The sequence below is a fragment of the Nomascus leucogenys genome, chromosome 11 (assembly GCF_006542625.1).
Source record: "Nomascus leucogenys isolate Asia chromosome 11, Asia_NLE_v1, whole genome shotgun sequence".
NCBI lineage: Eukaryota > Metazoa > Chordata > Mammalia > Primates > Hylobatidae > Nomascus > Nomascus leucogenys.
In genome coordinates this window covers 104918453-104935090 of record NC_044391.1, presented here as the reverse complement: position 1 = coordinate 104935090, position 16638 = coordinate 104918453, and the positions used below count along the sequence as shown (strand labels likewise).

Here is a 16638-nt window from a genome sequence, read left to right as displayed (position 1 = left end):
TAAAGACAGACATACAGACCAATGGAATAGAATAAATCCTCACATATATGGTCAAATGATCTTTGACAAGGGTCCCAAGACCATTCAGTGGGGGAAAAGACAGTATTTTCAGCAAATGGTGCTAGGAAAACTGGATATCCATATGCCAAAGAATGCAATTGGACCCTTACCTTACACTATATACCAAAATTAACTCAGGATCAAAGAACGAAACATAAAAGCTAAAACAATAAAACTCATAGAAGAAAATACAAGGGAAAAGCTTCATGACACTGAATTTGGTAATGGTTTCTCGGACATGACACCAAAAGCACAGGCAACAAAATAAAAAATAGACAAATGGAACATCAAACTTAAAAACTTCTGTACATCAAAGGAAACAATCAACAGAGTGAAAAGGCAAAAATATATCACGGAATGGAAGCAAATATTTGCAAATCATCTATCTGGTAAGGGGTTACTATCCAGAATATATGAATAACTCCCGTGACTCAGCAACAACAAAAACCAAACCACCTAATTAAAAAATGGGCAAAGACATTTTCTGAACGTCTTTGAATAGACATTTCTCCAAAGAAGATAAACACATGGTCACCAAACACATGAAGGGATCCTCAACATCACTAACGATTAGAGAAACACAGATCAAAACCACAAGATATCACATCACAAACAATAGAATAACTACTACAAATTAAAATACAATAAAAATTAACAGGCCGGGTGCGGTGGCTCACGCCTGTAATCCCAGCACTTCGAGAGGCCGAGGCGGGCAGATCAGGAGGTCAGGAGATTGAGACCATCCTGGCTAACACAGTGAAACCCCGTCTCTACTAAAAATACAAAAAATTAGCTGGGCGAGGTGGCGGGCGCCTGTAGTCCTAGCTACTCAGGAGGCTGAGGCAGGAGAATGGCATGAACCCTGGGGGGTGGAGGCTGCAGTGAGCCGAGATCGCGCCACTGCACTCCAGCCTGGGCGACAGCGAGACTCTGTCTCAACAACAACAAAAAAAAAATTAACAAATGCTGGTGAAGACGTGGAGAAACTGGAATAAGTGTGCACTGTTGGTGGGAATGTAAAACAGTGCAGCTACTACAAAAAAAAATATAGCAGTGGTTCCTCTAAAAACAGAATTACCATAGGATCCAGCCAATTCCATTTCTGGGAATATACCCAAAAGAACTGAAACCAAGGATTTGAATAGATACCTGTACACCTACATTCATAGCAGCACTATTAACAACAGCCAAAAGGTGGAAGCAATGCAAGTGTCCATCAGCAGGTGAACGGATAAACAAAATGTGGTATATACATACAATGCAGTATTATTCAGCCTAAAACAGGAAGAGGGGTGGGGCACAATGGCTCATGCCTATAATCCCAACAGTTTGGGGGGCCAAGGCAGGAGGATGGCTTGAGCCCAGTAGTTGAAGACAAGCCTGGACAACATAGTGAGACCCTGTCTCTACAAAAAATAAATGAGTAGGCCGGGCGCAGTGGCTCACGTCTGTAATCCCAGCACTTTGGGAGGCCGAGGCGGGTGGATCACAAGGTCAGGAGATCAAGACCATCCTGGCTAACAAGGTGAAACCCCGTCTCTACTAAAAATACAAAAAAAAAAATTAGCCGGGTGTGGTGGCAGGTGCCTGTAGTCCCAGCTACTCAGGAGGCTGAGGCAGGAGAATGGCGTGAACCCAGGAGGCAGAGCTTGCAGTGAGCCGAGATTGCGCCACTGCACTCCAGCCTGGGCGACAAAGCGAGACTCCGTCTCAAAAAATAAATAAATAAATAAACGAGTTAAGTAAATAAATTAGCTGGTCATGATGGCACACGCCCGTAGTCCCAGCTACCTGACAGGCTAAGGACGGATTACTTGAGCCCAGGACTTCAAAGCTGCAGTGAGCCGTGATTGCACTCCAGGCTGGGTGAGAGAGAGCAAGACCCTTTCTCAAAAATAAATAAATAAAAATAATTTTTTTAAAAAAGGAAGGAAATTCTGACATATGCTACAACATGGATGAAATCTGAGGACATTATGCAAAGCGAAATAAGGCAATCCCAAAGAGACACATATGGTATGATTCCACTTATATGAAGTACCCTAGAGTAGTCAAATTCACAGAGACAGAAAGTAGAGCAGCAGTTGCCACTGCTGGGGGGCGGGAAGAGTGGGTGGTCATTGTTTAATGGGTACAGAGTTTCAGCTCTGCAAGATGAGAACAGTGCTAAAGATGGACTATGGTCATGGCTGCACAATAATGTGAATATACTTAATGCCACTAGACCGTACACTGAAAAATGGGTAAGACGGTAAATTTTGTGTTACGTGTCTTTTAACCACAATTTTTTAAAAATATATGAACCAAGGCTGGGCGCAGTGGCTCATGCCTGTAATCCCAGTGCTTTGGGATGCTGAGGTGGGAGGATTGCTTGAAGCCGAGAATTCGAGACCAGCCTGTGAACACAGTAAGACACTGTCTCTATAAAAAATGTAAAAATTAACTGGGCTTGCTAGTGCAGGTGTACAGTCCTAGCTACTTGGGAAGCTGAGGTGGAAGAATGGCTGCAGTCTAGGAATTCAAGGTTACAGTGAGCCATGATGTTACTGTATTCCAGCCTGGTTGACAGAGTAAGACCCTGTCTCAATTAAAAAAAGAGAAGAGAAGAGAAAAAGAGGAAGAGAAGAGAAAAGGAAGAAAGCCTGGTGCAGTGGCTCACGCCTGTAATCCCAGCACTTTGGGAGGCCAAGATGGGTGGATCACCTGAGGTCAGGCAGTTTGAGAGCAGTCAGCAGTTCGAGAGCAGTTCAAGAGCAGCCTGACCAACATGGTGAAACCCCGTCTCTACTATGAATACAAAAATTCGCTGGGCATGGTTGCACATGCCTGTAGTCACAGCTACTTGGGAGGCTGAGGCAGGAGAATCGCTTGAACCCGGGAGGAGGAGGTTGCAGTGAGCTGGGATCATGCCACTGCACTCCAGCCTGGGCAACAGAGCATCACTCCCTCTCAAAAAAAAAAGAGGAGAAGGGGAGGGGAGGAGGGGAAGAGGAGGGGAGAAGGGGAAGAGGAGGGGGGAAGAGGAGGGGAGGAGAGGAAGGGGAAGGAAAAAGGGAAGGGAGGAGGAAGGGAAGAGGAGGGGAGGGGAGAGAAGAGGAGAGGAGCCACACGTTTCCTGGTAAGCCTGTGGAACTGTGAGTCTATTAAACCTCTTCATAGATTACCCAGTCTTCGGTAGTTATTTATAATAGTGTGAGAATGGACTAACACAGAAAAACAAACTTAAAAAAAAAAAACTAACACTAATTTTTTCCCTAATTAAAAATGAAGATCGGCCAGGTGCAGTGGCACACACCTGTGAAATCCCGTCTCTACTAAAAATATAAAAATTGGCCAGGCATGGTGGTGCGTGCCTGTAATCCCAGCTACTCGGGAGGCTGAGGTAGGAGAATCACTTGATCCTGGGAGGCAGAGGTTGCAGTGAGCCGAGATCATGCCACTGCACTCCAGCCTGGGTGACAGAGCGAATACACCGTCTCAAAACAAACAAACAAACAAACAAAAAATGAAGATCAATTTTCATCCTACTCATTCCCAGATAATACTGTAGGAAAAAAACCTACCGTCTCTGCTCCAAGAGTCTGCAAGCCAGTATAAGTTCTATCCAGCTATGGAAAGACAAAAGGGAGAGTGTTAAATTTCACTGCACTTACTTACATATTATCATAGGATACAATCTTACCTACAGCTCTTTTGCAAGTCTTCATACCATAGGATCTACGTTTTCATAACGTAAATTATAAATTCATCACTTCAATAAAAAATTGAGTAAAATCAATAAAAACCTCAGACATACAGTTACTATATTTTTAATATAAATTATACATTTTAAAAAACCTGTTGTAAGGACAATGTAACAATGGAGGAAGTTTTACACAAAAAGATGTTTACTGCAGCATTATCTATAACCAAACTAAAAACAATATAAAAATCCAGAATAAAGGAATGTGTAAGTAAACCACGGACCATCAATCTCTGAAATATCATGCAGCCACATAGATGAGGTTTACAAAGACTGTGTACAGATATTTTAAATGACAAGCTATACATATTTTAAATGCATACATTCTTGGACACAATTATATACTCGGAGTATATTTACTAAGCACTTTAAAAAAAAGTGAAAATATAGGCAGTAGAGGCAATGCTAATGACTTCAAATATACTGGCATCATGATTTGTTTTTTGAGAGAGGAATACAAACTGAGGGAACGTTAGTAATATAAACAAGAGTTTACAATTACACAGAAAAAGGTTAAGTTCTTATTTGTAAATTTATATTCCACCACTAAAAAAAGAACTTGTGATAACAATATAAACATACAATAAGATTAACAGGGAAAAGTATTAAATTGGGTAGAAAAAAAAAAGAGAGGGAAAAAATGAAGCCAGGGTAGGTTAGTAAATACAAGGTTTTAAAGGCTTATGAGAGGTAGGTGTCACGTCTGGCTGAATTTCTTAGCAGCCAACACAGACAGGACAACTCAATCAGTTATGAGATTTAGTGTTCACAAGATAAAAAGCAATACAGGGTGGATTAATAGTGGTTCCATGGAAGAAATCTGGAGTTTTAATATTTAAACCTTAGCCAACCGTATGACTGCTAAAAAAAAAAAAAAAAAAAACAAGGCAATTTTAGGTTACATCCATTTTCACAGTCTCCAGAGCATAGAAATAATAGTCTCTCTGTAATCAGCACGGGTGTATGATTCATTGTTGGGACCAAATTTTAAGAGGGACATTGGATAGGACAGAACTAGTATCAAAACAAGAAGAAGAATTGGAAAACAAAGCATACAAGAAATGTAACAGGAACAAGTTTTGCCTGCAGTAGAAATGATTTCAGGAGACATGAAGGCTATCATCAAACATTTTTAGCGTTCTTATAAAACAAAGCCTTATTCTGTATTATTTCAAAAATCAACAGCCTGAGGCCAGGCTCAGTGGCTCACTTCTGTAGTCCCAGAACTTTGGGAGACTAAGGTGGGCTGATTGCTTGAGTCCAGGAGTTTAATACCAGCCTGGACAACATGGTGAAAGCCTGTCCCTACAAAAAATACAAAAATTAGCCAGGTGTGGTGGCATGTTCCCGTAGTCTCAGCTACTCAGGAGGCTGAGGCAGGAGGATCTCTTGAGCCCAGGAGGTTGAGGTTGCAATGAACCATGATCGCCCCACTGCACACCAGCCTGAGTGAAAAAGGGAGATCCTATCTACAAAAAAAACAAACAAACGAACAAACAAAAAAACCCAGCCTGGGCAACATGGCAAGACCTCACTCTACAAAAAATAATTAAACAATTAGCCAGGCATGGTGGTGCATGCCTGTGGTCCCAACTACTCAGGAGGATGATGCGGGAGGATTGCTTGAATCCAGGAAGTTGAGACTGCAGTGAACCATGTTTGCACCACCGCACTCCAGCATGGGCGACAAAGCGAGATCCTGTCTCAAAAAACAAACAAACAAAATACAGAAAAAAGAAACACTAGAACAAAAGGACAAATGGGGTCAAGGTTTTACTAAATGGATCAATGTGTTGGCTTGGGAAGTGCTGTGCTCTAGGATGATGGGTAAGGACACAGTAAATGACTACCTGTCAGAAAAGCAGGATATAGTAATTTCACACATTCTAGGAACTTTAAATTTTATGTAACTCTAATATTTAGAGTATTTAATATTTAATGTAGTAGTTACAGAATCAAATACACATCATTATTTACTGCACAGAATACAGAGATCACTTCAGGCCTTAACAGCCAGGAAAAGCTACATAGGAACTTGAAGAATGCAAAGAATTCAGACAAGCAGCTGAGGAGGGGAAGAGCATTAAAAAAGACCCAAGGAAAGATGGCCCAAGGCATTTCTGTGACATGAATAGATGCCATGGCTAGAGCAGAATGTTCATCAGGGGATTTGTGCTAGACAATCTAGGGGAGTAAATCGAGTCAAAATGAGCCCTGAGAGCAGGCGGGGGCATTCACACTTTAACAGGAATTCAGTCAAGTTTTCTGAAAGGGATAGCAGAAAGGTTCTGCGGTTTTAAGCAGACCGATCAGATACTGTTGTGTAGGATGCCCTATGAAGAAGGGAGATGGATTTGTAAAAGCCTATCAGGAGACAGCAGAATAATAGCCTAGGAATAGTGGGCAGGGGCCAGGGCGCGGTGGCTCACGCCTGTAATCCCAGCACTTTGGGAGGCCAAGGCAGATGGATCACTGGAGGCCAGGAGACCAGCCTGACCAACATGGTGAAACCCTCTCTCTTATTAAGAAGACAAAAATTAGCTGGGCATGGTGGTGTGCACCTGTAGTCCCAGCTACTTGGGAGACTGAGGCAGGAGAATCGCTTAAGCCCAGAAGGTAGAGGTTGCAGTGAGCCGAAATTGCGCCACTGCACTCCAGCCTGGGTGACAGACTGAGACTCTGTTTCAAAACTAAAAAAAAAAAAAAGAATAGTGGGAAGGGCGGAGGACAGAATGCAAAAGAGATTATGAAGAAAGATAATGGCCTGCAACTGAACAAATATTTAGAAGAGAGAAGAATCAAAGACGGCTCCAAGAGTTAACTAAAAAATGACAGGAAAAATAATACTACAGTACAAATAAGGATCACAAGGCTACAACACAGGTGTTTAGGGTCTCAAGGCCAATACACAGCAAAACAATAAAATGATGTTTTCCAGAAAACTGGTAAGAAACATTTTATTGTCATTTTAAAACACTGTCTCCAATAATCTTCCACCAAGAGCTCTAAGTGATATGTACAATATAAGATGTGAAAAGTACATGAAGAATTCCTTTTGTTTAGAGACTAGGTCTGAGCCCAGTGCAACATACGGTAGTATGCGCTGTGTTAAAAATAAGATTAAAAGAAAGTAAAACTGGCCGGGCGCAGTGGCTCACGCCTGTAATCCCAGAACTTTGAGAGGCCGAGGTGGGTGGATCACCTGAGATCAGGAGTTTGAGACCAGCCTAGCCAACATGATGAAACCCCGTCTCTACTAAAAATACAAAAAAAATTAGCCGTGCATGGTGGCGGGCACCTGTAATCTCGGCTAATTGGGAGGCTGAGGCAGAAGAATCGCTTGAACCTGGGAGACGGAGGTTGCAGTGAGTCAAGATTGCACCACTGCCCTCCAGCCTGGGCAACAGACTGAGATTCCGTCTCAAAAAAAAAAAAACTATTTTAAGACTTTCCTCTAAGTAACAGGACGGTACTCTGCCCCTTAATAAAATGGCTGTGTGCCCTTCTATTTGGTTTCAGTGCTTCTCTGAGGTCATAGGGCAATCTAGTCTCACGCTAATCTTTGGAAAAGAACTTAAGCCTCAAGTTAAGCAGTCCCACCTAACAACAATGGAAGGGAAATTTCAGCATGCCTTAAGCTTGAAAGAGGTGCATTTGTAGAAGAAAGGGAATGAAAAAGGAATTCTACAGATATACTCAGCTTCAGTTAGCCCAGTTTTCAGAGCCATTAGTGGGAACAATGTGATAAATCACAAAGTAAGGGTGCTTTGGAGATGTACAGTATCAGGATTATGTCACATGTAGAGAAAGTGTACATGAAACTATAATACTATAAAAAGGGTCTAAGGGAACACTAAGAAATGGTCTTTCCACTATAAAAATTAAATATGGGCTGGACAAGGTGGTTCACACCTCTAATGCCAGCACTTTGGGAGGCTGAGGAGGGTAGATTATTTTAGCCCAGGAGTTTGATACCAGCCTGGGCAACACAGTGAAAAAAACTCCATCTCTACAAAAAATAAAAAAATTAACTGAGTGTAGTGGCATGCGCTTGTGGTCCCAGCTACCTGGGAGGCTGAGATAAGAGGAACACCTGAGCCGGGGGAGGTCAAGGATGCAGTGACCCGTGATCATGCCACTGCACTCTAGCCTGGCCAACAGTGAGACTCTGTCTCAAAAAAATAAAAAAGAAACGTTTATTTATATAAAATTGCAAAAATATTTGAGAAAACCAACCAAAAACAGGGCATGAGAAATAGTTCCCAATGTCATTATTTCAGTTGCTCCAACATTTTGGTATATTTCTTTTGTTTTTTTTTTCTACCTTTCAAAGATCGTGGTTGACTTCATGTACATACAGTTTTATACAAACATACCTCAGAGATAATTGCAGATTCAATTCTAGACTACTGCAATAAAGTGAATACTGCAATAAAGCAAATCACAATGAATCTGTTTCCCAGTGCTTATAAAAATTATGTTTATACTATGCTGTCATCTATTAAGTATGTAACAGCAAGCAAAATAATGTACATACCTTAATTTAAAAATACTTTCTTGCTAAAAAGTGCTAATGATCACCTTGAGCCTTGAGTGAACTGTAATCTCTTTGCTGGTGGAGGGTCATGCCTTGATGCTGACGGCTGTTTGTTGAAGGTTTGGGTGGCTATGGCAATTTCTTAAAACAAGACAACAATGAATTTTGCTGCCTCGACTGACTTCCTTTTATGAAAGATTTCTCTGTAGCATGCAATGCTGTTTGACACTGTTTTATCCACAAGAGAAGTTCTTTCAAAATTGGAGTCAATCTTCTCAAACCCTGTAGCTGCTTTATTAAGTAAGTTTACGTAATATTCTAAATCCTTTGTTGTCAATTTCAACAGTGTTCACAGCATCATCACCAGGAGTGGATTCCATCTCAAGAAGCCACTTACTTTGCTTATCCATAAGAAGCAAATCCTCATGCATTAAAGTTTAGTCATAAAATTGCAGCAATCCAGTCACATCATCAGGCTCTACTTCTAATTCTTGTACTCTTGCTATTTCCACCATACCTGCAGCTAATTCCTCCGCTGAAGTCTTGAACTTAAGTCATCCACGAAGGTTGGAATCAACTTCTTCCAAACTCCTGTTAATGTTGCTACTTTGACCTCCTCTCATGAATCACAAATGTTCTCAATGGCATCTAGAATGGTTAGTCCTTTCCAGAAGGTTTTCAATTTACTTTGACCAAATCCATCTGAGAAATCACTATTTATGGCATCTATAGCCTTATAAAACATATTTTTTTCTTTTCCTTTTTATATATATTTTTTGAGATGGGGCTTGCTCTCTCACCCAAGCTGGAGGTCAGTGGCTTGATCATGGCTCACAGCAGTCTCAACCTCCTGGGACCATGAAGCTGATCCTCCTACCTCAGCCTCCCAAGTAGCTGGGTCTACAGGCAAGTGCCACCATGTCCGGCTAATTTTTTTTTTTTTTTTTTTGTAGAGATGAGGTCTTATTATGTTGCCCAGACTGGTCTCAAACTCCTGGGCTCACACAATCCTTCCTCCGTGGCCTCCCAAAGGGCTGGGATTATAGGCATGAGCCACTGTGCCTGGCCACAAAATATATTTCTTAAAACAGTAAGACTTGAATGTTGAAATTACTCCTTGATCTCATGGGTGCAGAATGGATATTGTGTTAGCAGGCATGAATACAACATTAATCTCCTTGTACATCTCCATCAAAGCTCTTTTTTTTTTTTTTTTGAGATGGAGTCTCGCTCTGTCACCAGGCTGGAGTGCAGTGGCGTGATCTCGGCTCACTGCAACCTTCGCCTCCTGGGTTCAAGCGATTCTCCTGCCTCAGCCCCCCTTGTAGCTGGGACTACAGGTATGACCCACCACGCCCAGCTACTTTTTGTATTTTTATTAGAGATGGGGTTTTGCCATGTTGGCCAGGCCGGTCTCAAACTCCTGGCCTCAAGTGATCCACTCGCCTCGGCCTCCCAAAGTGCTGGGATTACAGGCGTAAGCCACCGTGCCTGGCCTCCATCAGAGCTCTTAAGTGACCAGGTGAATTCTCAATGAGCAATAATATTCTGAAAGGAATCCTTTTCTCTGAGCAGTTGGTCTCAACAGTGGGCTTAAAATTTTCAGTAAACCATGCTATAAACAGATGTGTTGTCACCCAGGCTTTTTTGTTCCATTTATAAAGCACAGGCAGAGTAGATTTAGCATCATTATTAAGGGCCCTAGGATTTACTGGATGGTAAATAAGTGCTGGTTTCAATTTAAAGTTACCAGCTGTGGCCAGGCACAGTGGCTCATGCCTATAATCCCAGCACTTTGGGAGGCTGAGGCGGGTGGATCACTTGAGTTCAGGAGTTTGAGACCAGCCAGGACAACATGATGAAACCCTATTTCTACTAAAAATACAAAAATTATCCGGGCGTGGTGGCAGGCGTCTGTAATCCCAGCTACTTGGGAGGCTGAGGTGGGAGGATTGCTTGAACCCAGGAGGCAAAGGTTGCAGTGAGCCAAGATCACACCACTATACTTCAGCGTGGGTCACAGAGCAAGACTCTGTCTCAAAAAATAAAAATAAAGTCACCAGCCCCTAACAAGAGAGTCAAACCTATGCTCTGAAGCCAGGCATTGACTTCTCCTCTCTAGCTATGAAAGTCCTAAATGCCATCTTTTTCCAACAGAAGCCTGTGTCACCTACGGTGAAAATCTGTTGTTTGGTGTAGCCACCTTCATCAATGATCTTAGCTGGATCTTCTGGATAACTTGCTGCAGCTTCTCAATCAGCACTTGCTGCTTCACCTTGCACTTGTATGTTATGGAGATGGCATCTTTCCTTAAACCTCACGAACCAACATCTGCTAGCTTCAAACTTTTCCTCTGAAGTTTCCTCACCCCTCTCAGTCTTCACAGAATTGAAGAGCTAGGGCCTTGCCCTAGATTAGCATTTGGCTTCAGGGAATGCTATGGCTGGTATGATCTTCTATACAGATCACTGAGACTTTCTCCAAATCAGGAAGAAGGCTGTTCTGCTTTCTTATCATTTGTGTGTTCACTGGAGTAGCACTTTTAATTTCCTTTAAGAACTTTTCCTTTGCATTCACAACTTGGCTGTTTGGCACAGAGGCCTCACTTTTAGCCTATCTTGGCTTTCAACATACTTTTTTCACTAAGCTTAATCCTTTCTAGCTTTTAATTTAAAGTGAGAGATGTGTGACTCTTCCTTCTACTTCAACTTGGAAACCATCAGAAGGTTATTAATTGGCCTAATTTCAATATTGTTATTCTCAGAGGATAGGAAGCCCCCAAAAGAGGGAATGAGGTGGGGAACGACTGGTTGCTGGAGCAGTCAGAATCCACACAACACTCATCAATTACATTCATTCTCCTATATGATCATGGTTTGTTGTGCCCCAAAATAATAGTAACATCAAAGACCACTGATCGCAGGATCATCAAAACAGATTTAATAATAAAAAAGTTTGAAATATTTCAGGAATTAGCAAAATGTGACAGAGAGACACAAATGAGCACGATGTTGGAAAAATGGTACTCACAGAGTTGTTTGACACAGGGTTGCCACAAATCTTCAATTTTTAAAAAATCAAGTATCTACTGAGCGCAATAAGCAAAGTGCAATGAAACAAAGTACGCCTGTACTCTGTGTTTCACTTCCTATAAGGGCAGGTCTCCCCGTGGATAGACAACACTTCATAAGATATAATTTACAATGGCTGCACCATAAACCACATGGTTACATTTATCATTAAAGGATTTCTTATAATACAAAAGTATTATAATCTTGTACAGTACTTTATCGTTTCCAAAACGTGTTCACTTCTGTCTTTACAGACAAACATTATTATTTGCTCCACTTTATAGAAAAGTAAATAGATTTAAAAAAGATTTCAGTAACTTAGCCCCAAGAAACACATTGATGGTGAGGTCTGATCAAAGATTCATGTATTCTGATTATCTGACCACTTTGTTAATCTTTTTAAAGGATATACACTGTCCCGTAAAGTGATTCTCTCTCTCTCTGATGGTTGCATCAGAGGACAAAGTAGTGTTGTAGCAGTAAGCATAAACATACACAGAAATACTATCTCCTCCCCCCACTATTCTTAGCCACTTCTTGCAGAAGACCTAACACTCCCACTTTGAATACAGTTGACCCTTGAACATGGGTTTGAACTGCACACATCCGCTTATACATGGATTTTCTTCCACCTCTGCCACCCGAGGCAGAAAGACCAATCCCTCCTCTTCCTCAGCCTACTCAATGTGAAGATGGCGAGGATAAAGACCTTTAAGATGATCCACTTCCACTTAATGAATAGTAAATATATTTTCTATTCCTTATGATTTTCTTAATAACAATTTTCTCCAGCTTACTTTATTATAAGAATATAGTCCATAATATATATAAGATACAAAATATGTGTTAATTGACTGTTTATTAGTAAGGCTTGCAGTCAACAGTAAGCTATTAATAGTTAAGTTTTGGGGGAGTCGAAAGTTGTATGCGAATTTTTTAATGCGAGGGGGCCCTTAACCACCATGTTGTTCAAGGATCAACTGTAGCTGGTAAAAAAAGACTTCAAAACTAGGGAGCGACGTTTTGTTACAATACCTTCAGATTATGTATGATATCTATCCGCTTGTTCTGGCTGTCCTTAAAGTGAACTTGAACTCTGACGGGAAACTCACCCCAGCCTCTTCTGGTCAGGTGAAAAGGAGGCTCTCTATGGAAAAGCAGATATTAACACGTTCATCCATGTTCACTCTCTCATCTTACACAGGAAAAGTTTCCTGATAATGGATAAATCAGAAGTTCACTGTCTTCTGAGAATCATTTAGGTTTCCTCATTTAAAACTAAATCAACATGCTGAATTTCGCTAAAATGCTAAATTATAAAAGAAAAAATTCAACTCAAACCTCTATTATAAACTTTCAATTACTGAATGCTAAGAGCTAGAGTAAACTTAGACCATATAATCCAATGTCATTTTCACAGACGAGGGAACTAAGGTGATCTGATGAATGTCACTAGAGAGCCAGGATCTTTAATTGGCATTTGACAGATACAGGCCATGAGGTATATGTTCCCTACCCTAAACTCTTGTATTTATTCCTCCACTGAGGCAGAAACAAAATGAATCATGAACATGCTCAACTGAGACTGGCAATTTATTTGAAACTCTCTGCTAAGAAGACTTAAAGATTGTATGTTCACAATATGACCTTCCCTGAATAGTGACAACTGATTTTAGTGAGCAGAAAGGAATGTGTGTGCATGCTAACTGAATTGGAGAATTCTCAGCACAATGTAATTTGTGAAGGAAAAAAAGGGGGGGGGCGGCGGGAATTGATGGAAAAGAAGAGCAAATTGTTAATAACTGGTGATGGACACATGAGGGCTCATTATATTCTTTACTACCATAAATGTTTGAAATTTTCCATAATAAAAAAATTTAGAAATTTAATTGAGATATCATTAAGTACTCAAAACAATATGGTTTAAGTGCACAGGGAAGAGAGAATGCTTTTAAAATGAAAACATTTGTTATGAATACTAGCTTAGAATTAGTAATAAGAGAAGATATCAAAATTACAAGGAGGCTGGGCACGGTGGCTCATGCCTGTAATCCCAGCACTTTCGCTTGAATCCGGGGGGCGGAGGCAGCAATGAGCTGAGACCACACCACTGCACTCCAGCCTGAGACAGAGCAAGACTCCATCTCAAAAAAAAAAAAAAAAAAAAAAAGAAAGAAAAGAAAATGACACGGAGAAAGAAACTCAACAGACAGTGTTTTTGGAAAACTGAATTGAGTGAGTGCAGAGTTCAAGAACATAACCTGAGAAGAGTGTAACAGATGTGAATTAACGAGCACAGAGCCAGCAGCTAACAACGGAGCCCAGGACAGGAAAAATCCCTGAGTTATGAGGGGAGCCTAGAAAGCAGAGAAATTAATAAATACCTTATAAACCAAAGGGAAAAGAAAGCAAAGAAAACTAGAGTGCCCTGGATGGAAGAACTCAGTTGCACAGGAGCTAAGAGAAGCAGCTGTGACACTGGTATAGATTCACGCTTGGGGTAAAATGAAAAGGTAGACTTGAGACAGTCTGAAATGGGACCCACAGCCAGAGATACAGTGGAGCCTAGAGGCATGGTGGACTTGAGTCAATTAATGGAAATTCTACTGATGTGAAGTTTGGTCATTTAAATTCCAGTAAAGCTAAATGGTAAGTCTAAACTCATTTGCAATATGCCTCAATCACACTGAATGCTGAACTTCTCTCACAATGAATATGATAAATTAGGTATGTTTCTCAATTTATGTACATGGCCTAACCTTTAGTGAATAGACAGGAAAGACTGCTGCCAGAGAAGACAGACAAACAGCACAAAGTCAGGAAAAATGAACAATGCTTTTTAACAGGAAATTCCTCCATAACCATATTTTTAGAAGCAAAAAAAGAATCTAAGACCTACAACAACATTATTTATGGAAATGGTATACTTCGAAAGACATTACTTCACACAATAAAGGACTGCCTCACCCGAACAAACTTCAATATTTCTAGATTCCTCACAGAAGGTGAAATAAATCATTGACGCCAAGAGGGAAAAACCGTAAGACTATGGGGATTAAACAAAAATGGCTTTATTAGAAACACAGAATGGAGTACAGCTCCTTGCTCGACTAATTTATTCATATGGCCAATCATTCTTTTAGCATCACTCCGAGTGACCCTGAACTCACCACTTCATGAGACCCTCTGTTACATTTCTGAACAGCTCTATTACAAAATGACTTCTTCTACCTCCTGCATGTTAATTCTAGATATGCCATTTGGAATCACAAAGAGTGAATTCTTCCTCCACATGAAAGCCCTTTAAAAGAACCAAAGCATTCCCTCAAGTCTTTTCGGAATGAACATCTCTGCTCCCCACAACAGCAGTAGCAGCAAACACTGCGTTCCTATGTTTCACTGGCTATGACCCAATCAGTGTTCTAAGCCCTTTAGAACTATTAACTTACCTAATCCTTACGACCACACTATGAAATATCCCCTCTGAGACACAGTGAGGCTGAATAACTAACTTGCCAAGGTCACACAGCAAATAAGCAGTAGAACCAGAATTCAAACTCAAGCAATGGGCTCCGGGGCCATGCTTTAGCCACTGTGTGCTAGTCCATGTCCCCAAGGTGACAGATCTCACTTCCCAGACCACTCTCCCCAGTACACACAATAATATGACTGGCTGGGCATTGTCTGACTGTGCAGGGCATGGAATGCCTACATCACTTCTTCTGGGTACTTACTTCTCTAATGTGGCTACTTGAAAATTTCAAATTACAGATGTGGCTCACAGTATATTTCTATTGGACAGTGCTGCTCTAGAGAGTTCCTACAATTGAGTGAAATAAAACAGATATGAAGGTTTGGAAGAGGCTCACTAGGATTCCTCTAGGGAGCTGGCCCGCTCCAGTTTCACACACACCAAGGGCAGGAACACTCCAGATGGTTTCCCAAAGGCAGGGCCCCGTGCTCATCTTCACAATCCCTGTATCAAGCCCTGAGCCTAGCACATATCTAGTGACTATCTTGTACCTATAGTCACTATCTTGTGCCTAAAAAAAAGCAAAGTTTACAATCACGGCTTTTAGGAAGTTGGCTAAGGGTCATCCTGACAACTGAACAAACATGGAAAAAAGTGCTTCAACAAGAGCAGAATCCACCCACCTCTTTGTCAGGTAATGTGCTGTGATGAAGAGATTCAGGGTGTGTAAGAAAAACATTTGTGCTTTGATCCAGAAATAAGTTAACCCCAAGTTTCAAGGCAACTGCAAAAATCCCCCCGTATTCGTTAAATTACTTTAGATACCTAACACAACAAACATCTTAACAGTCCTGCAAAGAACGTAAGAGTTATAATTAAACCTAGGACATACGTTAATAGTCCTCACCTACTTTATATTGGTTACACCATATCTGGAGTTTTAGATTCAGTTCTAAAAAGAATATAGATAAACTGGAGTATACCTGAATGGCAAAGGAATATAAAACAAAGTCACACGAGTGACAACTGAAACAAATATGGATGAGACCCAATAACTGCTTTCAAATATCTAAACAACTGTACAAGGAAAGGGATTATGATGATTCTGAGTGGTACACAAAGCATATGAAAAGCTTACTGTTTAGAAGTTAGATCTCTGCTCAATATAATTAAAAACTTCCAAACAAAACCAGCCACCTCCAAATGGAATGGCCCATTTCATGAATTCAATAATTCACTCAGTATCTAACATGAAATGAGGCTGGGTACATGGCTCACACCTGTAATCCCAGCACTTTGGGAGGCCAAGGCAGGAGGACTGCTTGAGGCCAGCAATTTGAGATCAGCCTGGGTAAAAAAATTAGCTGGACATAGGTGGCACACGCCTATAGTCCTCGCTACTCAGAAGGCTGAAGTGGGAGGATAGTTTGAGCCCAGGAATTTGAGGCTGCAGTGAGCTATAATTATGGCACTGTTCTCCCACCTGGGAGCCAGAGCAAGACTCTGTCTCTAAAAAAATAAAATTAGCCAGGTGCAGTGGCTCACACCTGTAATCCCAGCACTTTGGGAGGCCGAGGTGGGCAGATCACGAGGTCAGGAGATCGAGACCATCCTGGCTAATAAGTGAAACCCCATCTCTACTAAAAATACAAAAACATTAGCCAGGTGTGGTGGCGGGCGCCTGTAGTCCCGGATACTCAGGAGGCTGAGGCAGGAGAACGGCGTGAACCTGGGAGGCGGAGCTTGCAGTGAGCCA

At 41.3% G+C, this 16638-nt stretch overlaps 1 protein-coding gene across 11 annotated transcripts in view; it reads right to left on the bottom strand.

Annotated features, from left to right (window-relative positions):
* Window positions 1-16638, bottom strand: part of YEATS2 (YEATS domain containing 2) — a 135224-nt gene that overhangs the window by 62625 nt on the left and 55961 nt on the right. For all 11 annotated transcript variants that reach the window (XR_004032354.1, XM_030822878.1, XM_030822879.1 and 8 more), the window contains 2 exons: window positions 12446-12557; window positions 3624-3668 (listed from right to left, as the gene is read on the bottom strand). Coding sequence is in view for 10 of the 11 variants with exons in the window: in XM_030822878.1 (XP_030678738.1) it covers window positions 3624-3668; window positions 12446-12557 (157 nt within the window). In the remaining variant the exon portion in view is untranslated. The remainder of the gene's footprint in view (window positions 1-3623; window positions 3669-12445; window positions 12558-16638) is intronic.